Source organism: Peromyscus leucopus, chromosome 3 (assembly GCF_004664715.2).
Source record: "Peromyscus leucopus breed LL Stock chromosome 3, UCI_PerLeu_2.1, whole genome shotgun sequence".
NCBI lineage: Eukaryota > Metazoa > Chordata > Mammalia > Rodentia > Cricetidae > Peromyscus > Peromyscus leucopus.
In genome coordinates this window covers 140,564,425-140,587,173 of record NC_051065.1, presented here as the reverse complement: position 1 = coordinate 140,587,173, position 22,749 = coordinate 140,564,425, and the positions used below count along the sequence as shown (strand labels likewise).

The 22,749-nt window shown below is 37.3% G+C and overlaps 1 protein-coding gene and 2 pseudogenes across 1 annotated transcript; all 3 read right to left on the bottom strand.

The window, feature by feature from the left end:
* Positions 1–4,771: 4,771 nt before the first annotated feature.
* Positions 4,772–5,321, bottom strand: LOC114685860 (annotated as a pseudogene).
* An 11,171-nt stretch (positions 5,322–16,492) lies between these two features.
* LOC114685862 (taste receptor type 2 member 105-like) lies at positions 16,493–17,422 on the bottom strand. Its single transcript, XM_028860509.1, has one exon. The coding sequence runs from the start codon at positions 17,420–17,422 to the stop codon at positions 16,493–16,495; it is 930 nt and encodes a 309-aa protein (XP_028716342.1).
* Positions 17,423–20,264: 2,842 nt separating this feature from the next.
* LOC114685863 lies at positions 20,265–21,190 on the bottom strand (annotated as a pseudogene).
* Between the last annotated feature and the right edge of the window lie 1,559 nt (positions 21,191–22,749).

Genomic DNA, 22,749 nt, shown 5'->3' with positions numbered 1-22,749 from the left:
TTCATGGATTAGCACAATTAATATTATGAAAGTGGTTACTCTATCAAAATTTATCTGCACATTTAATGTAGTACCTGTTAAAATTCAGAGATATTTCATAGATCTAGAAAAAAATCAAGAATTCTATGGAATCACAAAAATCACAAATAGCTAAAATGATCCCAAAGAGTAAGAACATATCTGGAGGTATCACAATAGTTGACTTTAAATTATACTATAGAGCTATAATGATGAAAACAGCTTGGTGCTAGCATCCAAGCAGACAGGTAGGGCAATGGCAAAATAGGGTACCTGAAGGTAAGCAGACAAAGGTATGTCCCCCTTATTTTTGACAAAGGCTACAAAACATACACTGGACAAAAGATTACCTGTGTGCCAAATGCTGGCAAAACCAGACATCCACCTGCAGAAGAATGAAATCACATTTATGTTTTCCACCTTGTACAAAATTCAATTTGAAACAGACTAAAGGCCTCAATTTAAAGCCTGAAATACAGAAACTTCTGGACAAAAACACACTCTTCAAGACACTGGAGAGAACTTTCTAACTAACAGGAACTAGTGACAAGTATCAACAGATGGGACTGCCTAAATCAGTGTAAATTTTAATTTACATTTACTCGATTGCTAACTGTGCAGAACAATCTTTCAAATGTTTATTGAACATTTGATTTCTTTCTTTTGAGAACTGTTTCATTAGCATCTCTCTTCATTGGGTTGCTTGATTTTTCACATTTACTTAATTTTTTTTTTTTACATTATAGGTATTATTAATCCCCTTTCTCCATCTCCCTTCTTTTTCTCTCACACATACATGAACATACACACACACACACACACACACACACACACACACACAGATAGCAAGGATTTTTCTTTCATTCTTCTGGCCATCTCTTCACTCAGTTACCTGCCCCCTTTGCTGTGCAGAGACTTTTTAATTTCATGCAATCTTACTTGCCATTTTTTTTTTTTTTTGGAGTAGGGAATGGAGTTATTTCCTGTGCTAGTACAGACTTTTTCAGAAAATTTCTGCCTGTACCTATCTCTTGAAATATTTTTCCTGGTTGTCTCTACCAGATTTAAAGTTTCACATTTTACATTAATCTCCTTGATCAATTTTGATTGATTTTTGTGAATAATGAGAGGTATGGATCTATTTTCATTCTTTCATATGCAGATATATTTTCCCAATGTTATTTATTAGAGAGGTTGTCCCACCAAATATGTGTTGACAACTTTGTCAAGGAATAAGTGGATGCATCTGTGTAGCTTTAGTTCTGCATTATATATTCTATTCAGTTGATCTGCAAGCATGCTTTTGTGCCAGCACCGTGTTACTTTGTTACAGTGGCTTCATAGTAGAATTTAAGATTATGTATTATGATCCATATAGCATGGTTATTTATACTTAGGGTTGCTTTGGCCATTGGGATCTTGTGAGTCTCCATATAATTTTAGTAATTTTCCTAGTTCTATGAAGAAAGTCACTGTAATTTTAATGAATTTTCATTGAACCTACAGGTCCTTTTCTGTAATATAGGCATTTTTTAGAGTATTAATTCTGCCAGTCCACAAGCATGAGTCTTTCCATGTCCTAGTGTCGTCTTTGATTTCTTTAATATTAAAAATCTTTATTGTAGAGGTTTTTCACATCTTTGGTCATGATTGTTCCTAGGTATTATGAATGAGATTTTTTTCTCCTGATCTATTTCTCATTATGCTTGTTACTGGTAATAAGAAAGCAACTGGATTTTGTGTGTTGATTTTGTATTCTGCTATTTTCCTAGAAGTGTTTCTTAGTTCTAATGGTTTTGTTTGTTTGTTTTGTTTTGTTTTGTGGAATCATTAGCATCTTTGAATTGTAGGATAATGTCTTCTCCAAAAGGGTAATTTGACTTTTCCCTTTTATATTTGTAGTCTTTTATTTCTATTATCTTATTGCTCTAGCTAGGACTTCACACACTGCACTGAGTGAGAAAATTGAAAACCGTTGTCTTGTTCCCAAAAGTAGAAATGCTTTGAGTTATTCCTCACTTAGTATAGTATTGGCATATATCTCATATATAATCTTTAATATGTTAAGGTATATTTCTCCTATTCTTATTTTTTCAGGGTTTTTATTATGAAGGAATGTTGTACTTTGTCAAAAGTCATTTCTATAACTACTGCTATGATTATGTGATTTCTCTGCTGTATTAGATACTTTCTTTTGCTGTAATAAAATACCATCACCAAAGAAACTTAAGGAAGGAAGGGTTTATTTTGGCTTTCAGTTGTACAGGGTAAGAGTCCATCATAGTGGATAGGCATGGCAGCAAGTGTTAGGCATAGTGGTAGGAGCAGGATGCTGAGTAATCACATCTTAATTGCAAGCATGACTCAGAGAGAGCAAACTGGAAGTAGCGTGAGTCTGTATAATCTCAAACCCACTCTCAGTGACATAATTATGCCAGCAAGGCTGTACCACCTACTCCCTGCCCTCAGAAGCAGTGTCACTAACTAGGGACCAAGTGTTACAATATCTAAGGTCATAGGGAACATTTCTCATTCAAACTTTATTTGAATGTGTGCTTTATTCTATGTGCTGTATTACTTAAAGTGTTCTGTGTGTGTTGATTCATCTTTGTATCCTTGGGTGAAGTCAGCTTCATCGTAGAAAATGACCTTTTAAGAAATGCTATTGAATTCAAATTGCAATTATTTTATTGAGAGTTTTAACATTCTCATTCACCAGAGATATCAACTTTCAAATTTCCATCTTTGTTGTGTTCTTGTTCTGTTTTGGTACTTGTGTAATACTGGCTATATAAAATGAGTTTGGTAACATTATTCTTATTTTTGTTTTATGGAATAGCTTAAGGAGTATTATAATTCACTTAAATGTCTTATAGACTTGTACAGTGAATATAACTGGTCTAATCTTTTGTTAGTCACAAGGCCTCTTTATTGCTTTAATCTCATTGCTTGTTATAGACTTGTTTAAATGTTTTATATTCCCTTGATCTAATTTGGTTAGGTCATGTGTGTTTAGAAACATTCATTCACTTTGTATTTCTAGTTTATTGGAGTATAGTTTTTCAAAACATGCCCAACAATACTACAAATTTCATTGGTATCTGTTACAATGTCTCCCTTTTTGTATTTTGTTTTTTTAATTTGTGTCTTCTCTAATTTTGTTTGTCTAAGCTTTTGTCAATATTTTTCATGTTTTCAAAGAAACAACTCTTTGTTTCATTGATTCTTTGAAATGTTCTACTAGTTCAAGCTTATTAATTTTTAAATCAGTCTATTATTTCATTGTACTTACAGTGTTGTTTTTAGTTTATTCTCATTTTGCTAACACTTTGAGGTATGTCATTATTTATTTAAAATACCCGTGGTTTTAAAAGAGGCATTCTGTTTAATCATAGATGCATTCTTATAAAGTATTTTATTGCTGTGATCATTTATCAGTGAGAAATATCAAGCATTTATAACCTTTGTAAAAACCCTATAAAATAGCAACAGGAGGCATGACTGTTGAAAAACTTAACAAAGCAGTGTTAGCTCGCCATTGGTCTTAAAGCAAAAATTGATCCATTTCACTCCAATAAAGGGCGTCATCTCCAGGAATGTGCCTTGTGTGTTCTAGTTTATCTTATACACTTGTGTCTATTCTGTCATAGGTGGATGGCTTGTGTGGTCTTTATTGGCTCAAGTTCAATAAAAACTTAAGATACTCAACTAGTACTAATTCATAAAGAAAATAGACTTTTCAAGGCAAAAGTCACTATTCAAGCTAGGCTTGTCAACTTGCAAGGAAATATATAAATTATAAATCCTTATTGGAGAGGATCAATGTGGTAGGAATGGAGAATAAGAACATTTTAGTTAAGTCAGATGAGGTATGCTTATATAATGACACTGTATGTATATTCTTTATAAGAAAATTTTGCCAAGGCACTGCAGTATTTCTTTTTTTTTTTCACTGTCACTTGGGAACAGTAAAGACTTAGGAGCTAAAATAGGATCTGCTATCTGGATAGTGAGTAACTAAATACTCTTGAGAAAAAAAAAAAAGAAAACTGGAAAATATGCATACAATTTTGAAATTCCAAAACATTATAAACTTATGACATTACCAATGGACTAATAAATATAAATATTTTAATTTTAATAAGTCTGAGTATATAAGGATTGATGCATTACCATGCCTCCCACCATGAAACCGCGATGAAACCCTAAGGAAGAATGCTGTACTGCATAGATTCTACTCCTGGTTCATTCTTTTGTTCTTTGGTCAGAAGTAGACTGTGGTCTTTGGATGTGCTCTAGCAGAATCTTTTCCTCAGATCTCTTTGTTTCACAACTTGGCTTAATCTGAAATCACTGTTTTTGACACACATAAAAACCAGTTTCAACAGTGTTCTGGTCTCTTCTTTTCAGACAGCCTTGTTTCCTCAGCTATTTTCCACAGACTTGTCTATTCTAATTGCCGTTCCTACTGCACCAGACATCTACTATAACTAGAACTTCCATATTTAAACTGGAAAAGTAAAAGTAAGTATGTAAGAACTAAAACTACAAACACACAAAAGCAGCCCTTTGGCTCCTCACTTCCATGTTCTAAATGTCAAGGTTCATTATACATTTCTGCCTGCCCCCCCACCTTTTGGTTCTTCCTGGAGAATGGGTGTCAATGCTTCAGGAAGTCAAATGGATCTCACTGGGTAAGTCTTGGCTCAGATGTTTGTTCTCACTACAAGAGTCACAACAGTTGTGGAAGGTTTCAAAGATGTTTAACATAGTCTGTAAATAACTCACTTTTCTCCAGGTATATCAGCCAGGTTGGGATGCTATGATGCATTTTAACATCTTTAATCACCTTCCCAGCTAGTGGAAAAAAAGCTAACAATATTATAATTAAGTACCCCATTAGAAAGACAAAAACTTTATCAGCTCTCCTCTTTAACCAGAGAAATATGTAGTGGGAAAAATTCGCTATCTTCAGCAAATAGAAGATGTTGAGGCTAGTGGCAAATCAGATGCTCAGGTGGTTAATAATTACCCATATGTAACTGATACATTCACTTAGATTGCTAGACATAAGAATATTCTGAAAGTAAACCTTTGCACATTCACCTAAAGTTATTATCCATATGATAAAGAAATATCTTGGAAATCATCAAACCAGTGAGAATGAAGCCAATCTTAGAGAGCTTCTTGTTCCTGACCCAGTGTATGCAGTTCACAAGTACAATAAATGCATTCCTTAAAACTACCAGCACAGCCTCAGTAGTGGCAACAAAAAGGAGGATGCCTTCTGCCACACTCAGCATATCTGCCAACTTCTAAGACTGCTTCTGCTGTGCCTGTTGTAGGCTACCAGCTGCAGAATTGTTGCAAGTAGTGGTTACTTGGTATAGAAGTGATTTTCATCTTCTCTCCTTAAATAAAGACTGCAGAGTGCCTCAGGAATGTGTGGTGGTAAAATGAGAAATGTCATTATAGTATTCATTCCTGTGGCCTCTGTAAGATTCAGCTAGTCTACAGAATGTGTACAGACTAAATATCTTCTCACAATTCATTAATATGCAAATTGAAGTCTCTGTTTCATGGATTTTACTTATCCCTCTGAGACTATTTTGTATTTAATAAGCTGAATTATGAAATGAGTGTCATTTATATATAAATACATAAAATAACAAGATTTAAAATACAAAAACTAACATTGTATTTCATCATTTAAATATGCAAATGAGACAGGAAATAGCTCTCTGTGTGATATAAGGGAGGGTCTACTGTAAATTAGGAGACAGTACCTTAACATATGAACAAGAAAGTGCCATCAAAAGCCTATGAAATGAGTAGAACAGTTTGAACAAGAGACTCAACAAGAATGACCATTTCCTTGACTGGAGGAGTAATGCATGATTGCCTCTGCAGTTTGATTGAGGAGGTTTTTAAAGGAAGTGTGGATTGCACAGAGATTTGACTCTCAAAGAATGCACTCAAAGAATGATCAGTCTAATAAAAATGACCTTAGTTTCTACCCACTTCCTTCCTTAAGTCTTAGGCCACTGGGTGCTGGGAGCCATGTGACTTCTTCAGGGGACAAGGCCTGAAAATAATACAAAAAGGTTGTTGTGGAGGCAATGGCCCAGGAGAGTTTAACCCATTTTTGGCAAGGCTGATGAATAGTTTGGGGCACAATTCTGGGCATGACCCCAGGAGCATATGTGCTACCTGCTCTCCTCATACAAATCATATTGCTGTCTGCCTCTTGTTTCACTTTCTCAGAGGTACTGATAGAATAGCTATTACACAGGGAAGGCTTTCCCTGCTGACTCTCCTCTGGTTGAGCCAGAAGGGGTGATGTTACAAATATACGGTGTATTTGATTCAGCTCCTAATGCCTTTGATATTTCAAGTGAAAACATGAATTCAGGATTCTTAAGAAAAGGATGCTGCGAATTCTCTGTTTAGTTCTAAAGCCCATTTCTCAATTTGACTGTTGGTCTTTTTGATGTCTAATTTCTCGAGTTCCTTATATATTCTGGATATCAGTCCTCTGTTGCGGGGCACCTGCCACGGCCATACAGTTTATAAGTGATATAAGCGTCTGAGTGATTATTTTATAAGTGGATTGTGGGACTGCGGGGCTTGGGGAACATGGAGAGAAGCCCTCCAGTAACAAATGGCACCCAATGGCTCGAGTTTCCACCTTAAACCTGAGAATATTTAATAACCAATTCTAAACAGAGCCAAAACCAGGTTCCTGCTTCTTGTCTCATATGGGCAACTAGACGCCACAAAACGCGGGTTTGAACACTGGCGGGTTCCTGGTGTGTGTGTTTGACCGGCAGTATGGTGGGAATGAGGCGTCTGCACATTACGCTGTGTGGTAGATTTAGTCTTTACTAGTATTTTTTTTTTTTTTTTTTTAAAAAAAGAGTTTTCTGGGCTACACGCTGCTTTGATAAAAGTTTAGACCCACTTTTTCTGAGACTTGATGACTCCCGGAGCTGGCGGAAAATGTCCCACTGCCATGTTGGGAAGCTGAAGTGGGCGGAGCCAGAGGCCACACCGCTGTTTCAGTCTTAGAACGGTACAGTTTAAATCAATAGGCTGAAGGTAATATAAAACATAAGTCATGTAAAGATGGCTACCACACAGAGAATCTGGATTATGTTGTCTTTGATATTCGTAACTGAAGAAAAACATTTGATTACAAAAGCTGTTGAGTTATGCCAAAATGTATATTTTAAAGTTACCTTGACTTCAAAATTTGGATTTAAGGATATGTTGCTTTGGAAAAGAAGTTCTGCTTTTGTTTCCACAGAAAGTCAGAGGCTGTGGATTTGTTCCAGATTAAGATACATCAGGTTTCACCAGCCAAGACCCCCTGAAAGGTCTCCGATGACACCATGGCCCAGATGATCCAACATTCAGAGCGGTTTCAAGGCAACTGGTTCACACAATACAGCCTCATGGACTACCTCATAGGCCTAAAATTTTCTTTGCATCCCCATAAGATACAGCGCCCCCCTCCAGCAGGAAATAGTAAGAGATGCTACGCCCAAATTCCCAAATATACCAAGCTGGCTTTAGAGGTGGAATTGGCTCACTCCCCCTCTAAACCCAGGCATATTGCTTTAAAAAAAAAAAAGGTTAAGAGATTCTTGTGTCCCAAATCAGAAGAGCCCTCTGGTGTGGGACAGAGAAAAACCAATATTTTTATTTAAAACAGGTTGATTATAAATATGATCTCTTTCTAAAAAAGAAAATGGGATATGATATAGATATATAGGAGGATATGGAGATGATAAGATAAAAGGGTAGATTAATGAACCTACTTTTAAAAAACAACTTGTTTAAAATGTTTTACATTGGTAAAGATTTTAGTTTATGTTTAAAATGTTTTACATTGGTATAAATTTTAGTTTATTGATACAAACTTGAAGTTAATTTTGTTATACTGTATATATATATTTCTATTCTTGTTTGAGGTATTATGTTTATGTAACTCATTTAAAATTGTAATGTATAATTAAATAATAGATTAAAATTGTAATGGATAATTAAATAATAGATTAATAATTAGTCATCTATGATAATCATATCTGTAGCCATGTTAGTTAAGTTTTCTAGGTATACATAGATATATTTCAGATAGATAGGTAATCTTCAAACACTTCATAGACCTAGAGAATATGGCATTTAAATAACTTAAAATTCTGTTGACGTGAGACACAATTGCTCCTGGCTACACCAATTGATCCCGAGAGAATGTTGGGCTTCTAAGACATTTCCATTTGGAAGTTTGTCTTTTTGGCACAAAATGGCGTACTGGGCAAAGAACTGCCCTTGCCTTGATGGCTGACAGTACAAATGCAATGCTGTCCTTTCTGGACAAGTGGGACACAAGGAAAGTGACCACTGTACTCTGCCAAGACAGGGTAAGATGGTCTTTCAGAAATCCTGCTTCTGAAAATGGTCTGTCAGATACTCTAGGCCTGTAGCCAATTTAAATGCACCAACAATGCTGAGAAACATTAGGTGACTGTCCAGGCTGCCAGCTGTCTTGGTCTACTTTTGCAAGATTCCCGAAAGTTGCTTGCATCCATCTACCATTTCTCAGGTACCATTATGTTCCTTCTCAGGTCTTTGATGTGGTTGAAAATTAGATAGTTGTAATTTCCTCATTTATGATAAAAGATAAGTAAGACATAAAATCTTAAATTCACAAATATAAGATAGATAGGACATCTTCTTTAATATTGTAACTGTAATTCTTGCTTGATAATTGTTTTGTTATATGTAATTTTACCATGTTAAAATTAAAACCTTTTTAAAAAAAGAAGAAAAGGGAAAATGCTGTGGATATCGTTCTATATAAATAAAACACTGATGGCCAGTGACCAGGCAGAAAGTAGGTGGCCAGGCAGGAAGTAGGTGGGACAAGGAGAGAGGAGAATTCTGGGAAGCAGAAGGCTGAGGAGAGAGACACTGCAGCCACCACCAGGAGAAGCAGCATGTAAAGACTCTGGTAAGTCACCAGCCACGTGGCAAGGTATAGATTTATAAAAATGGGTTAATTTAAGATATAAAAATAGTTAGCAAGAAGCCTGCCACGGCCATACAGTTTATAAGTGATATAAGCGTCTGAGTGATTATTTTATAAGTGGATTGTGGGACTGCGGGGCTTGGGGAACCTGGAGAGAAGCCCTCCAGCAACACTCTGTCACTTGTGGGATTGGTGAAGATCTTTTCCCATTCTGTAGGCTGTCACTTTGCCTTGTTGACCGTATCCTTTGCTCTACAAAAGCTTCTCAGTTTCAAGAGGTCCCATTGATTGATTGTTTGTCTCAGTGTCTGCGCTACTGGTGTTATATTTAGGAAGTGATCTCCTATGCCAATGCATTCAAGACTATTTCCTACTTTCTCTTCTAGCAGGTTCAGAGTAGCTGGATTTATGTTGAGGTCTTTGATCCACTTGGACTTAAGTTTTGTGCACGGTGACAGATATGGATCTATTTGCAGCCTTCTACACGTTGATATCCAGTTATGCCAGCACCATTTGTTGAAGATGCTTTCTTTTTTCCATTGTACACTTTTGGCTTCTTTGTCAAAAATTATATGTCCATAGGTGTGTGGGTTAATGTCAGGGTCTTCAATTCGATTCCATTGGTCCACATGTCGGTTTTTATGCCAATATGGCTGAAAGACATTTAAGGAATTGCTCAACATCCCTAATCATCAGGGAAATGCAAATCAAAACAACTCTGAGATACCACCTTACACCTGTCAGAGTGGCTAAGATCAAAAACACTGAAGACACTTTATGCTGGAGAGGATGTAGAACTAGGGGAACTCTCCTCCACTGCTGGTGCGAATGCAAGCTTGTACAACCACTTTGGAAATCAATATGGCGCTTTCTTAGAAAATTGGGAATCAATCTCCCCCAAGATCCAGCTATACCACTCCTGGGCATATACCCAAGAAATGCTCAATCATAGCACAAGAGCACTTGCTCAGCTATGTTCATATCAGCATTGTTTGTAATAGCCAAAACCTGGAAACAACCTAGATGCCCTTCAACTGAAGAATGGATAAATAAATTGTGGCACATATACACAATGGTATACTACTCAGCAGAGAAAAACAATGACATCATATGGTTTGCAGGCAAATGGTTGGATCTAGAAAAAATCATCCTGAGTGAGGTAACCCAGACTCAGAAAGACAAATATGGTATGTACTCACTCATAGGAAGATGCTAGATGTGGAACAAGGATGACTGGACTGCTACTCACATCATCAGTGAGCCTACCTGGAAAACGGGATCCCAAAAAAGACACAGAGAAATAGATGAGATCTACATGAACAGCCTGGTCATGAGTGGGAACAATGAAGGGTGACGGTCGAGGGAAAGAGAGTGGGAGATCCTAGCTGGATCAAGAAAAGAGAGGTAGAACAAGGAATAAGAGACCATGGTAAATGAAGACCACATGAGAAGGGGAGGAAGCAGAGAGCTAGGGAGGCCCATGGAGATCCACAAAGATACCCCCGCAAAAGACTGCTGGCAATGGTCGAGAGACGGCAGGAACTGACCTACTCTGGTGATGGGATGGCCAAACACCCTGTGAGTTGTGCCATAAACCCCATCCAAGGAAGGTCTGAGGAATCTGGATGCAGACATCCACGGCTGGGCCCCTGGTGGAGCACTGGGAGTCTAATTAGTGAGAAAGAAGAGGGTTTATATGAGCGAGAATTGTTGAAGCCAAGGTTGGATAAAGCACAGGGACAAATAACCAAATGAATGGAAGCACAGGATCTATGAACCAAAGGCTGAGGGGCCCCCAACTGGATCAGGCCCCCTGAATGGGTGAGACAGTCATTTGGCTTGATCTGTTTGGGAGGCAGCTGTGTGTTGGTGCCGGGTCCTGGGCTCGTTGCATGAGTTGGCTGCTTGAATCCTGGGACCTATGCAGGGACGCTTGGCTGGGTCTGGGATGGGGGGACTGGACCTGGCTGGACTGAGTCTACCAGGTCGATCCTGGTCCTCGGGGGAGACCTTGATCTGGAGGAGTTGGGAACGGGGGATGGGCTGGGGGGTGGGGGAGAATAGGGGAATCTGTGGCTATTATGTTGAACTGAATGGTGTTGTAAAATAAAAAGAAGAAGAAGAAAAAAAATATACCATTAATAAAAAAAAAAAGAAAAGGATGTTGCCTTTCTATTGCACCGTGTGACTAGTCTGAAAGAGTCACAGTAGTTCATGATATTACAAATTTGCATAACTGTTCTGAAGAGAATGATTTTCACCACAAGTGTCTAGGAGAAACACAAATAAATAGATGATATCAAGAGTTAATGGGAACAACAGAATCCACCAGCTCTGACTGAACAAAGAAGTGAGTGTTTCTTTTCCCACCCAGAGAGTCCTGCCTCTAGGACCTAGGCTCTGAGGAACAACCTGTGCCCCCCACTCCCACCCATAATTGCCCCAGTTGCAGATAAGCAAGGAAGACTTGGGGGCAGGCTCCCCCCCCAGCACTCCCTATTGGACCCTGTAATCTACAAGACCCATTCCCTACCCCAAACCAATCCATCCCCCTGTATTCTCAGCAGCTCCCTGAGACACAGAATCAGCCAGTTCTGATCCAACCAAGATATGAGTGACTCTTCTACTCAGAATGCCCATAACAACTTAGAAAGAATCAGTGTTTCCACAGGACTGTAAATTTATTCAGTGCCAGAGTTATACTCTTAAATGGTTAAAATGGTATGTACTCACTCATAGGAGGATATTAGATGTAAAACAAAGATGACTAGACTGCTACTCACAACTCCAGGGAGGCTACCTAGAAAACAGGACCCCAGGAAAGACACAGGGATCACCCAATGACAGAGAAATGGATGAGATCTACATGAACAACATGGACATGGGTGGAGGTAATGAAGGGCAAGAATCGAGGGAAAGAGAGTTTAGGGGAGCAGGAGATCCCAGCTGGATCAAGAACAGAGAGGGAGAACAAGGAATAAAAGACCATGATAAATGAAAACCACATGAGAATAGGAAGAAGCAAAGAGCTAGAGAGGCCCACAGAAATCCTCAAAGATATCCTCACAATAGATTACTTGCAATGGTCGAGAGACAGCCCGAACTGATCTACTCTGGTGATAGGATGGCCAAACACCCTAATTGGCGTGCTAGAAACCCCATCCAATGACTGAGGGAACTGGATGCAGAGATCCACGGCCAGGCCCTAGGTGGAACTCCAGGAGTCCAATTGGTAAGAAAGAGGAGGGTATGAGTGAGAATTGTTGAGACCAAGGTTGGATAAAGCACAGGGACAAATAGCCAAATGAATGGAAACACATGAACTATTAAACAATAGCTGAGGAGCCCCCAACTGGATCAGTCCCTCTGGATAAGTGAGACAGTTGATTAGCTTGATCTGTTTGGGAGGCATCCAGGTAGTGGGACCAGGACCTGCCCTCAGTGCATGTGCTGGCTGTTTGAAACCTGGGGCTTATACAGGGACACTTGGCTCAGCCTGGGAGGAGGGGACTGGACCTGCCGGACTGAATCTACCAGGTTGAACTCAATACTCAGGGGAGTCTTTGTCCTGGAGGAGATGGGAATGGGGGGTGGGCTGGGGGGAAGCGGGGGAGGGGGGAGGAGGGGGAGAACGAGGGAATCTGTGGCTTATATGTAAAATTAAATTATAATATGATAAATAAATAAAAATTAAAAAAAGAAATTTTGTTATATGTATTTCATAATAGAAATTTTTTTAAACTTATTTTTTTATTTTACAATAGTATTCAGTTCTACATAACAGCCACAGATTCCCTTGTTCTCCCCCTTCCTGCCCCCCTCCCCTTCCCCCAGCCCACCCCCATTCCCACTCCCTCCAGATCAATGCCACTCCCGTGGACCGAGATCGACCTGATAGACTCAGTCCAGGCAGGTCCAGTCCCCTCCTCCCAGATTGAGCCAAGCGTCCCTGTATAAGTCCCAGGTTTCAAACAGCTATCTTATGCAGCGAGCCCAGGACCTGGTACCACTGCCTAGATGCCTCCCAAACAGATCAAGCCAATCAACTGTCTCACCTATTGAGAGGGCTCATAATAGAAACTTTTATATGACTATATAAATATCCTCAAAACCTTGGACCATAAACCATACAAAATTTAGCACAGGAAAGTTTAGAAATAAGTAAAAAATTTCAAATTTAATTTTAAAAAGGTCAAGAATTGAAGCATTCATAGCCTTCCTTCATAAGCAAAATTGGGAGAATAAACTGTGAGCATAAACTTGAAGACCTACCACCCATAAAGTTCTAATGAAATCAGGTTCAAAGTGTAATCACAAAATAAATGAGAGCCAAGGTAGCAGAATCAAAGGCCAATACGGAAAGTAAAATGAGTGGTCAGACCTGAGAAATGATCTGACATCAGAGCTAGGAGATACTCATGAAAACACTGGAAATGTTTTTTTTTGCACTCATTAAGAAAGAACCAAACATGTTTCCCCATATATCTTAGCTTTGCTTTAGTTATATTTTTCTGTGTATAAGAATTATTGCATAGCTGGGCAGTGGTGGCGCACGCCTTTAATCCCCAGCACTTGGGAGGCAGAGCCAGGCGGATCTCTGTGAGTTCGAGGCCAGCCTGGGCTACCAAGTGAGCTCCAGGAAAGGCGCAAAGCTATGCAGAGAAACTCTGTCTCAAAAAAAAAAAAAAAAAAAAAAAAAAACGAAAAAAAAATTATTGCATAGAAATTTCAGGAATTTACAAAATATTAAAATGAAAAACTCAGATCCCCTGCACTCATACAGAGATGAAGGACTTATTTATCCAGTTTTTCCATGAATGAAATAAGAATAATTTCTAAGTATCAATTGTCTGTTTCTTATATCTAGCACTAATCATCTATCTCTACCTATCATGTATTTATCTTTTTTTTGTTTGTTTTTTGAGACAGGGTGTCTCTTTGTAGCTTTGGAGTCATCCTGGAACTCACTCTGTAGACCAGGCTGGCCTTGAACTCACAGAGATCCAACTGCCTCTGCCTCCCAAGTGCTGGGATTAAAGGCATGTGCCACCACTGCCCGGCTCACAGGTTTATTTTAAGATTTACACAGAAACAGTAAACATGGAGAGTTGAGTATTGCAAGTGTTTTGTAATCAACTTTAAAAAAAATGTTTCTAATCTTAGTCTAATAGAAGCTGTCTTATTTTATAATAAAAATGAAGCTATTCATATAAATGGAAAGCCCACCAATGAAACTTTTCTAATATTATTAAAATAGAAGTCAGAGATTTCATAGAGGAAAATATGAATAAATATGAATTTAAACAAATTACAAACATCACAAATTATTTTCTGGACAGAAAATTAGGAGAAAAATGTGACAACATACAGATATCATAGTGTTAATGTAGTTACCACAAAGAAATCGTAAGACCCAAAAGCTAAGAAGAAAATAGATAATCCCTAAAATGTATGTGCTATTGACTAACAAACTTGTCAAGAATGTCAACATGACAAGGAATATGTAACCACTTTAGAAAAAAAGTGTTTCTGTAACTAAAACAGGATTAAAAATAACTTCTAGTTATTTGCTTTTAGATTTGAATATGATAAATGTTATTCACTATTATAATATTGATTTCTCTCTGATAGAAGAATTATGAATTCAGTGATGAATTTCCCATTTTTTTTTTATTATTAGAATTGTCCTTAAATAACCTAAAGTCTTCCCTGTGTGCCTGGGTCGCACGACACTGTGATCATTCAGTGGTCTCGGCTCTTTCGGGCCCAGCTGTTTTCCATCTTGAAACCACCTTGCTCTTTCTACCTCATCTCAGCTTATTCAGCTTCAGTTTAATCCACCTTCTCCTCAGTGACACCTCTTTTCTCTAATATAATCCTAGGCCATTTGCTCAGCACCTTCCAGAAGTTTTTGTTACAAAATATAAATACAAATATTTGTCATTACATGCCACTTGTTTTCTACTAGAATGTATTCATTATATGATGGCTTCTTCAGTGATACCTATTCAGCATCTGTCAGGGTTAGTCTTCAAAAATAGTTACTAAAGTTTGAGTATTCATTACTAAGAAATCAACCTTTCAAATACACCTGTGGGTTTCTGTACATGAATATGCACGTGTATATTTGTTTCAAACTCTTAACAGGACATTGCTTACTCCACACAGGTCCTGGACTTGGTCCACTTTTCTGCATTGGTCAGATACTGTACCTTTGGATGTGTTTTCAGGAGAATCTCTCCTCAGCTCTAATTGATTGTGATTGACTCATTTCAAATACCTAGGATTGAACAGTATGAAGGTTCCTTTCCTCATTGATCTCATTTATTCTTGCACAGATGATCTCTGCTTCTCTAACTATTTGTCACAGAGTAACATCCATCAACTCTTGTAAACATTTTTGCTTCATCAAATATTGACCAGTAACAAGCACTCTGTGATTTAATGGATGAAATAACAGTAACTCTAAGTGGTAAAACTGCACACAAAGGAAACATCATTTTCTGTTCTTCAGTTCCATGTAGAAAATGTCAAGAGTGACCACAACTGTCTGCTTTGGTTTCTTTGCCTGCGAGTCCTTCTGGGGAAAGGGTATCAGTGTTCTAGGGAAGTCACAATGAAATCTTTTTTCAGACCTTCATTCTAACTGTATAAGTTTACATGAAGTAGTCTCCAGGTTGATTTTTTTCTCTGCCAAGTGTATGGGAATAAATGGCAGAATAGGAAGCTGATTAAACACTTAATTTTTTTTACATGGCATTAAAATTTCACCCTAGACTGAGATTCCAAGATATATAGTCAGAACAGTTGCAAAAGATTAATAAAATTTAATACAATATTTAAAAATCAATATGAAGGGTCCAGCAAGAAAGATATCTCAGTGAATAAAAACTGATTGCTGTGCAAACCATGTGACCTGAGTTCAATCCATGAAACCCTTATTAAAAAGCAGTGGCATGCACCTGCAATCCCAGAAATACTACTTTCAAAAGAGAATTGTAGATGGGTCAACTGGCTGAAAGCTCTTAGCTCAGCTAGCTGGAAGCATCAAAGTGACAGCAACAAAAGAGAGATCCTACCCCAAGGTAGAAGGAGATAACCAATTCCTTGGCTTGCCATGTTAAAAATAGCACCAACACATCTATCCCATCTTATACCTTCTATAACACACACACACACACACACACACACACACACACACACACACACACACACACACACGAGAGAGAGAGAGAGAGAGAGACAGAGAGACAGAGACAGAGACAGAGAGACAGAGAGACAGAGAGACAGAGACAGAGAGAGACCCACATAGGATAATAAATCAAAATGAAAAAGAAGCAAAAACATCTCCCCAAACACAATGTAAGAACATGGTACAAATGAAAAAGATCTTTTATGATTTCCTCCCTATTACTCCAGACCATCCATTTCTGTTCTAGACTGTCACATGGTTCTCAGATCTTTTCCTTTCTCACAGCACATTAATCTCTTCAGTACCCTCACAGAAGCTTGCTTCAGCTGATTGCTTGTTAGAAGTAAAATAAATGAGTGACAGCAGGGATATGTGGATGACATTGTCAAACCAAAAATAAATAGCAAGTTGTTTTTTGGGATAAATACGCAGATGATTTCTATTAAAATGCCTATAAAATGAAAGATGTAAAGGATAATAAAAGAAATCAAAACTTTCATGGCTTTCACATGAGCTTCTGTGTTAAGGTCTCTGAATTCCGAGACATGAGATTGCATCTGCCTTCTGTGTCTCCAAAGTGAAATAATTAACAGGAAACATGCAGTTAGGGTCATCACAAAGAGAGAAATGACTCCAATATTAACTAAAACATAGTTAATAATTGATTTTCTTGTCTCTTGGTTGATCTCCCAGGTTCTGTTTCTATACTTCATTTTATTATTCTTCATTGCCTTCACAGTGATTGAGAAGGAGATTAGCCATGAGATTAGCAGGTACCCCATTAGAAAGTAAAACAATTTATCAGCCCTTCTCCTCAACCAGAGAAATACATAGTGGGAAAAATTTGCTATTTTCAAGAAATAGAAGATGCTGAGGCTGGCAGCAAACCAGACACTCAGGTGATTCACAGTTAGCCACATGTAAGTGATGCTTTCAATTAGACCTCTAGAGCTATGCATACTTGGAAAGAATACCTTTATATATGCATCTAAAGTTATTATCCATATGATAAAAATCCTGGAAGTCGCCAAGCCAGTGAGAAGGAAGGCAATCTTAGAGAACTTCTTCCTCTTGGCCCAGTCCATGCAGTTCGCAAGTGCAATGAGTGAGTTCCCTAAAGTTCCCAGCACAATCTGAATAGTTGCAACGGAAAGAAGGGCACCTTCTGCTGCACTCAGCATCTCTGCAGCTCCACACAGTTGCTTCTGTTGCATCTATTATAGATTATCTATTGCTGAATGTCCTCTATATGGACTTCCTGATATAAGATCTCCCCCCTTTTTTCTTAAATAAAGGCATCGAAATGCATTAAGAATATGTTGTGGTGAAATCTGTGTGCAGACTAAATGTCTTATTGTAATTTGCTTATAGGCAAATGACAGTTTCCATTTCATGTATTTTGCTTTTTCCTCTGAGATTATTTTGCATGTAGTAAGTCTAGTAGTTGAGTAGGGGTGGCAGATTTTATATATATATAAATATATATATATTAAGCAATAGGAACAACACTGAATTTCATGCTTTAAATATAAAGACATCATCATGAGTTGTGCAAGACAGTACATGGTTATAATACCAGCTCTTTGAGAGGTGAGATGTGGTATCACTTTAGCCCGTGAGGTTTGAGGCCAGCTAGCTGACATCACAGCTTTCTTTTGAAAAAAAAAATCCTGTAACTCTAAATGCAAAAGGACAAAGAAGGAAAACCAAAAAAGGAGAAAAATAATCATAATTTCATTGTTTATAGATATAATCTGAAGGTATAAATAAAAAATAAATGGATATAGAAATATAGCCACTTTACCCTGATATAATGACTTAATGTTTAATTAAAATATAAGCTCCTTTGTAGGTATGGTAAGTTTCAGAGTAACAAAAAAGTTGTATTTGTGCATAATAGTTGTATTTAGTGATAGGTTTCATAAAGATATTCTCTGTCAAGTACATCACAACTTTAACATTTTAAAACTCACACTATAGTTCTCTTCTTTTTCTTTTCAATTTCCTGGATAATTTTCCATCTATTTTCATGTTTTGTGTATGTGTGTGTGTGTGTGTGTGTGTATTTATATATCTACATATGCATTCTATATGTAAAATCTAAGTTGTTTAGTTTGGCAACATTTAGTATTTGAACTTGTCATATATTGTAGATATTAATCCTATGTTGACTATATGGGTAAATAATAAAGATTTCCCTCCATTTTGAAGGCCAGCTATTTGCTCAACATATGTCTTTCTGAGTCTGATCTAGCTTACCCAAGTTGAATTCATTTTTCTGCAGATGACATACTTCACTATCTTTATGGCAAAATCCATTTCCATTTCCTTTATCTAATCTGCTTTTCACGGACACCAAGGTGGGTTCTTTACCTTGAAAAATGTGAATAGTGTTGCAATAAACACGATGTCCAAGTGTCTTTGTGGTATGCTAATTTAGAATCCCTTGGATGTGTAGTCAGTATTGCTGTAGATAGGTGATATAGTACTTTTTTATGTTTTTAAAGATCATTCATATGGATTCCTGTAATGGCCAGACTGAGTTACATTTCTATCAGCAATGCAGAAGAATCCCTTTCCTCAATACCACTCACTGTCAGTATTTGTTGTATTTTGTTTTCTTGATGATTGCCATTCTAACTGGGGTAGGATAGAATTTCAATGTTGTTTTAATTTGTAATTCCTGTATAGCCAAGGTTGTTCAACAATATTTGAAATATTTATTGGTGTGTGTGTGTGTGTGTGTGTGTGTGTGTGTGTGTGTGTGTGTGTATTTGAAAGCTGTTTGTTCATCTCATTAGCCCATTTATTTATTAGGTTGTTTGGTTTTGTGGTAATTAGTATTTTGAGCTCATCATATATTATGGATATTAATTGTGTGTTGGACATATGGCTAGACAATAAAGATTTACTCCCACTCTGTAGGCTGTCTCTTCACTCAACTAGCTATTTCTTTTGCTGATTTACATAGTTGTTGGCTTAACTTTATATATCTTTTCCTTCCAGGTCAGTAAAAGTTTCAACCTCAATGTCCTATGACCTAAGATTGTTCTGTTTTCCTCAATAAGGTCTTATTATAAAGTTCTAGTGGGTAAGCAAGAATGGCAACAGGCTATTTTGTTTTTGAGTTCTAGAGGCCTCCCTTCCTTCCCAACAACTTGAAGTACAGTATCTGACACTGATATTTTGTTTGATGGTGTCACTGGCATTGAAGAATCATTTCATGAATGCTCTGATCTATTTTTCCATTACTGTTTTTCTAATTATTTATCAGACCCAAATTTACTATTATGACCATGTTACTATATGAAATACCCAATGTAGTAAGAACTTTGTGGTTTAATGGGTAAAAATAAAGGTAACTTGCCAGATGATTGTGGTGCATGTCTTTAATCTTGGCTCTCAGGAGGCAGAGGCAGGTGGATCTTTGAGTTTAAGGCCAGCTTGGTCTATAGAGCAAGTTCTAGGATAGCCAGGGCTACACAGAGAAAACCTGTCTCAAAAAAACAAACGAAACCCAACCAACAACAGCAACAATAAGGGAAGCCACAACCAACCAACCAATCAACCAACCAACCAACCAACCAACAAACAAACTAAATAAAGGTAACTTTGTAAGAAGTAAAAATATCCAAAAAAGCTCCATGTTCTACATGTTAGGATTGATTCTAACTATCTGTCTTGACTTCCTTTGCTTTTTGTCTTCTGGGGTAAAGGGTGTCAATGGTCCAGGAAAGCCAAGGGAATCACAATTAGGCACACCATGGAGTCTTTCTTTACATGGGATAGTCTATCATTGATGCTTTTCCTTGGGCAAATGAATGGGAAGAAGTGAAGGAGTCAGAAAACAGACTAAAAAAATGAACATGCACATAGGATTAAAATCCCACCAGCGGGTTCAGAAGATTCCAGCAATGTTTGATAATAGCTGAAATCAATAAAAGGACATAGTACAAATGAAAGGTTCTTCAGGGATTCTTTTTTACTGCACTATTCCAGATCATTCATTTCTCTCCCAGACTGTCATATGGATCTGAGATCTTTTCCTTTCTCAGAGCACTTCAGTTGTTGCAGTGTTCTTACAGTGCCATGCTTCAGCCGGCTGTTTGCTAGAATTAGGATGAGTGGCAGCAGGGATATATGAATGTAGTTGTCAAACCAAACATGAATAACAAGTTGCTTTCTGGAATGAACAGACATAATACAGTGATGGCAATACCTGTGAGATGCTATATAAAAAAGATGATAAAAGATATTAAAACTTTTATTGCTTTCATATGAACTTCTGTGTTGAGGTCTCTGACTCCTGGTTCACTCAGTTGCATTTTCTTGCTGTGTCTCTCCAAAGGGAAATGATTAGCAGAAAACACAATTAACATTATCATAAAGAATAAAAATACTCCTGTGCTGGTGAAAACAAACTGAATGATTAACTCACTTTTCTTCAGGCACATCAGTCAGGATGTGTTTATGAATTGCATTTTATTTTCTTTAACCATCTTTGCAACTACTGGGAAAGAAAATAACCATGACACAAACAAGCACCCAATCAGGAAGAGAAAAACTGTGTTAATTCTTCTTTTTAACCAGAGAAATATGTTGTGGGAAAAATTTACCATTTTCATGAAATAGAAGATACTGAGGCTGGTGGCAAACCAGAAACTCAATTGACTGAAAGTTACCCATAGATAACTGATGTGTTCAATGATATTGGTAGAAGACAGCAACTTTGGAGAGAATATCTTAATGTATGCCTCTGAGATTAACATCCACACAAGGCAAATGCTGGAAATCGCCAAGCTAATGAGAATGAAGCCAGTCTTAGAGATCCTCTTGTTCCTGGTACAGTCTGTGCAGTTTACAAATGCAATGAATCCGTCCCCTAGAACTCCCAGCACAGCTTCACTAGTTGCAATGGAAAGGAGGACCCCTTCCGCTGCACTCAACATCTCTGCCGATCTTTAAGATGGCTTCTGCTGCAGCTGTTTTAGGTTATCTAGTTTAGAATGTCCCACCTACTGACTGCTCAATACAGGAGTGACTTTATCTTCTTCCCTTAAAGACTGCAACATATCCCCAAAATTCTTTGTGGTGGAATCTGAAATGTCTTCACAGAGTCCCCTCCAGTTGCTCCCATAAGTCATAGCTTGTCTACAGGATGCATCAGACTGCAATTTGTTAATAGGTAAATGAAAGTTTCTGTTTCATGTATTTTACTTGCCCCTGTGAGACTATTTTGCATTTGAAGAAGTGTCAGGTTGTGAGGTCCATGATCTGACAGCAGGAATGGAGGTGGGTCATAGGCACATACTTAAGTTCATACTCGGCTATTCTGGGATGCGACATTGTTTGTCTTCAGGAGTTTGAGGCCAGCCTAGGTTTCTATTGTAAATTGTTTTGTTATCACTTCTATAAGCCTAGCACAAGAACTTTTTTGTGTGTCTCAGTTTCTAGAATTAACACTGAAAGTGCCAGGAGCAAACAATTCCACAAAGGATCTCAAAATTAATATTTCAAAACCTATATTAAAATAAATTTATATTCTATTTTGTATCAAATTCCAGAGTCAACTCTTTCTAAAATTTTTATCATGAAAGCACATTGGATTGTTTCAAAGGGCTTTCCTGCATCTAATTAGTTGGTCATAAGATGTTTATGAGTCTATTTATGTGGTAGACTGTGTTTATTGTCTTAACATGTATTAAATCATCCTTTTATCTTTGGAATAAAGGTGCCTTTATCGTGGTGGATGATATTTTTTATGTATTCTTGAATTTGGTTTGAAAGTATTTTGTTGAGAATTCTTGTATCCATGTTCTTTAGGGAATTCTTTCTTTTTCATATTTATCTGGTTTATATATTAATGCAATGTGGGCTTCATAAAAAGAGTTGGCTGCATTTCCCCTTCTTATTTCATGGAGTGGTTTGAGGAACATTGGTTTCTCTTCTTTTTAAAAAGCTAGTAAAATTCTACAGTGAATTTACCTAGATTTTGAATTTTTTGTTTGAAGATTGTCTATTGTCTTCATCTTATTGCTAAAGATGGACATATTTAAATTTTCATCTCTTCATGTTCTAACTTTGGTAGATCATACACATTAAAAGTTTTATCTATATCTTTTGGGTTTTACAATTTTGTGAAGTTTGGAGTATATCTTTATGATCCCCTGGGTTTCATTGGTGTCTGTTATAAAATCTCCCTTCCTACTTCTAATTTAATAGGTAGAATCTTCTTTATCTCTTTATTTGGTTTATTTAAGTAAAAGTTTGTCACTCTTATTAATATTTTCAAGAACTTACTCAGCTTCATTGTTTCTTTGTATTTTTTCTATTTCTTTATATTAGTTTTTTTTTTTTAAATCTAATCTTGATTATTTTTGCTGTTTACTGTTTTAGATGTTGCTTGGTGTGGTGGTATTCTAATTGTATTGAAATGAGATTTTGATTGTATGTTAATAAATAAAGTTGCCCGGGGGTCAGAGCTATTAGAGCCATAGCAAGAGTGTGG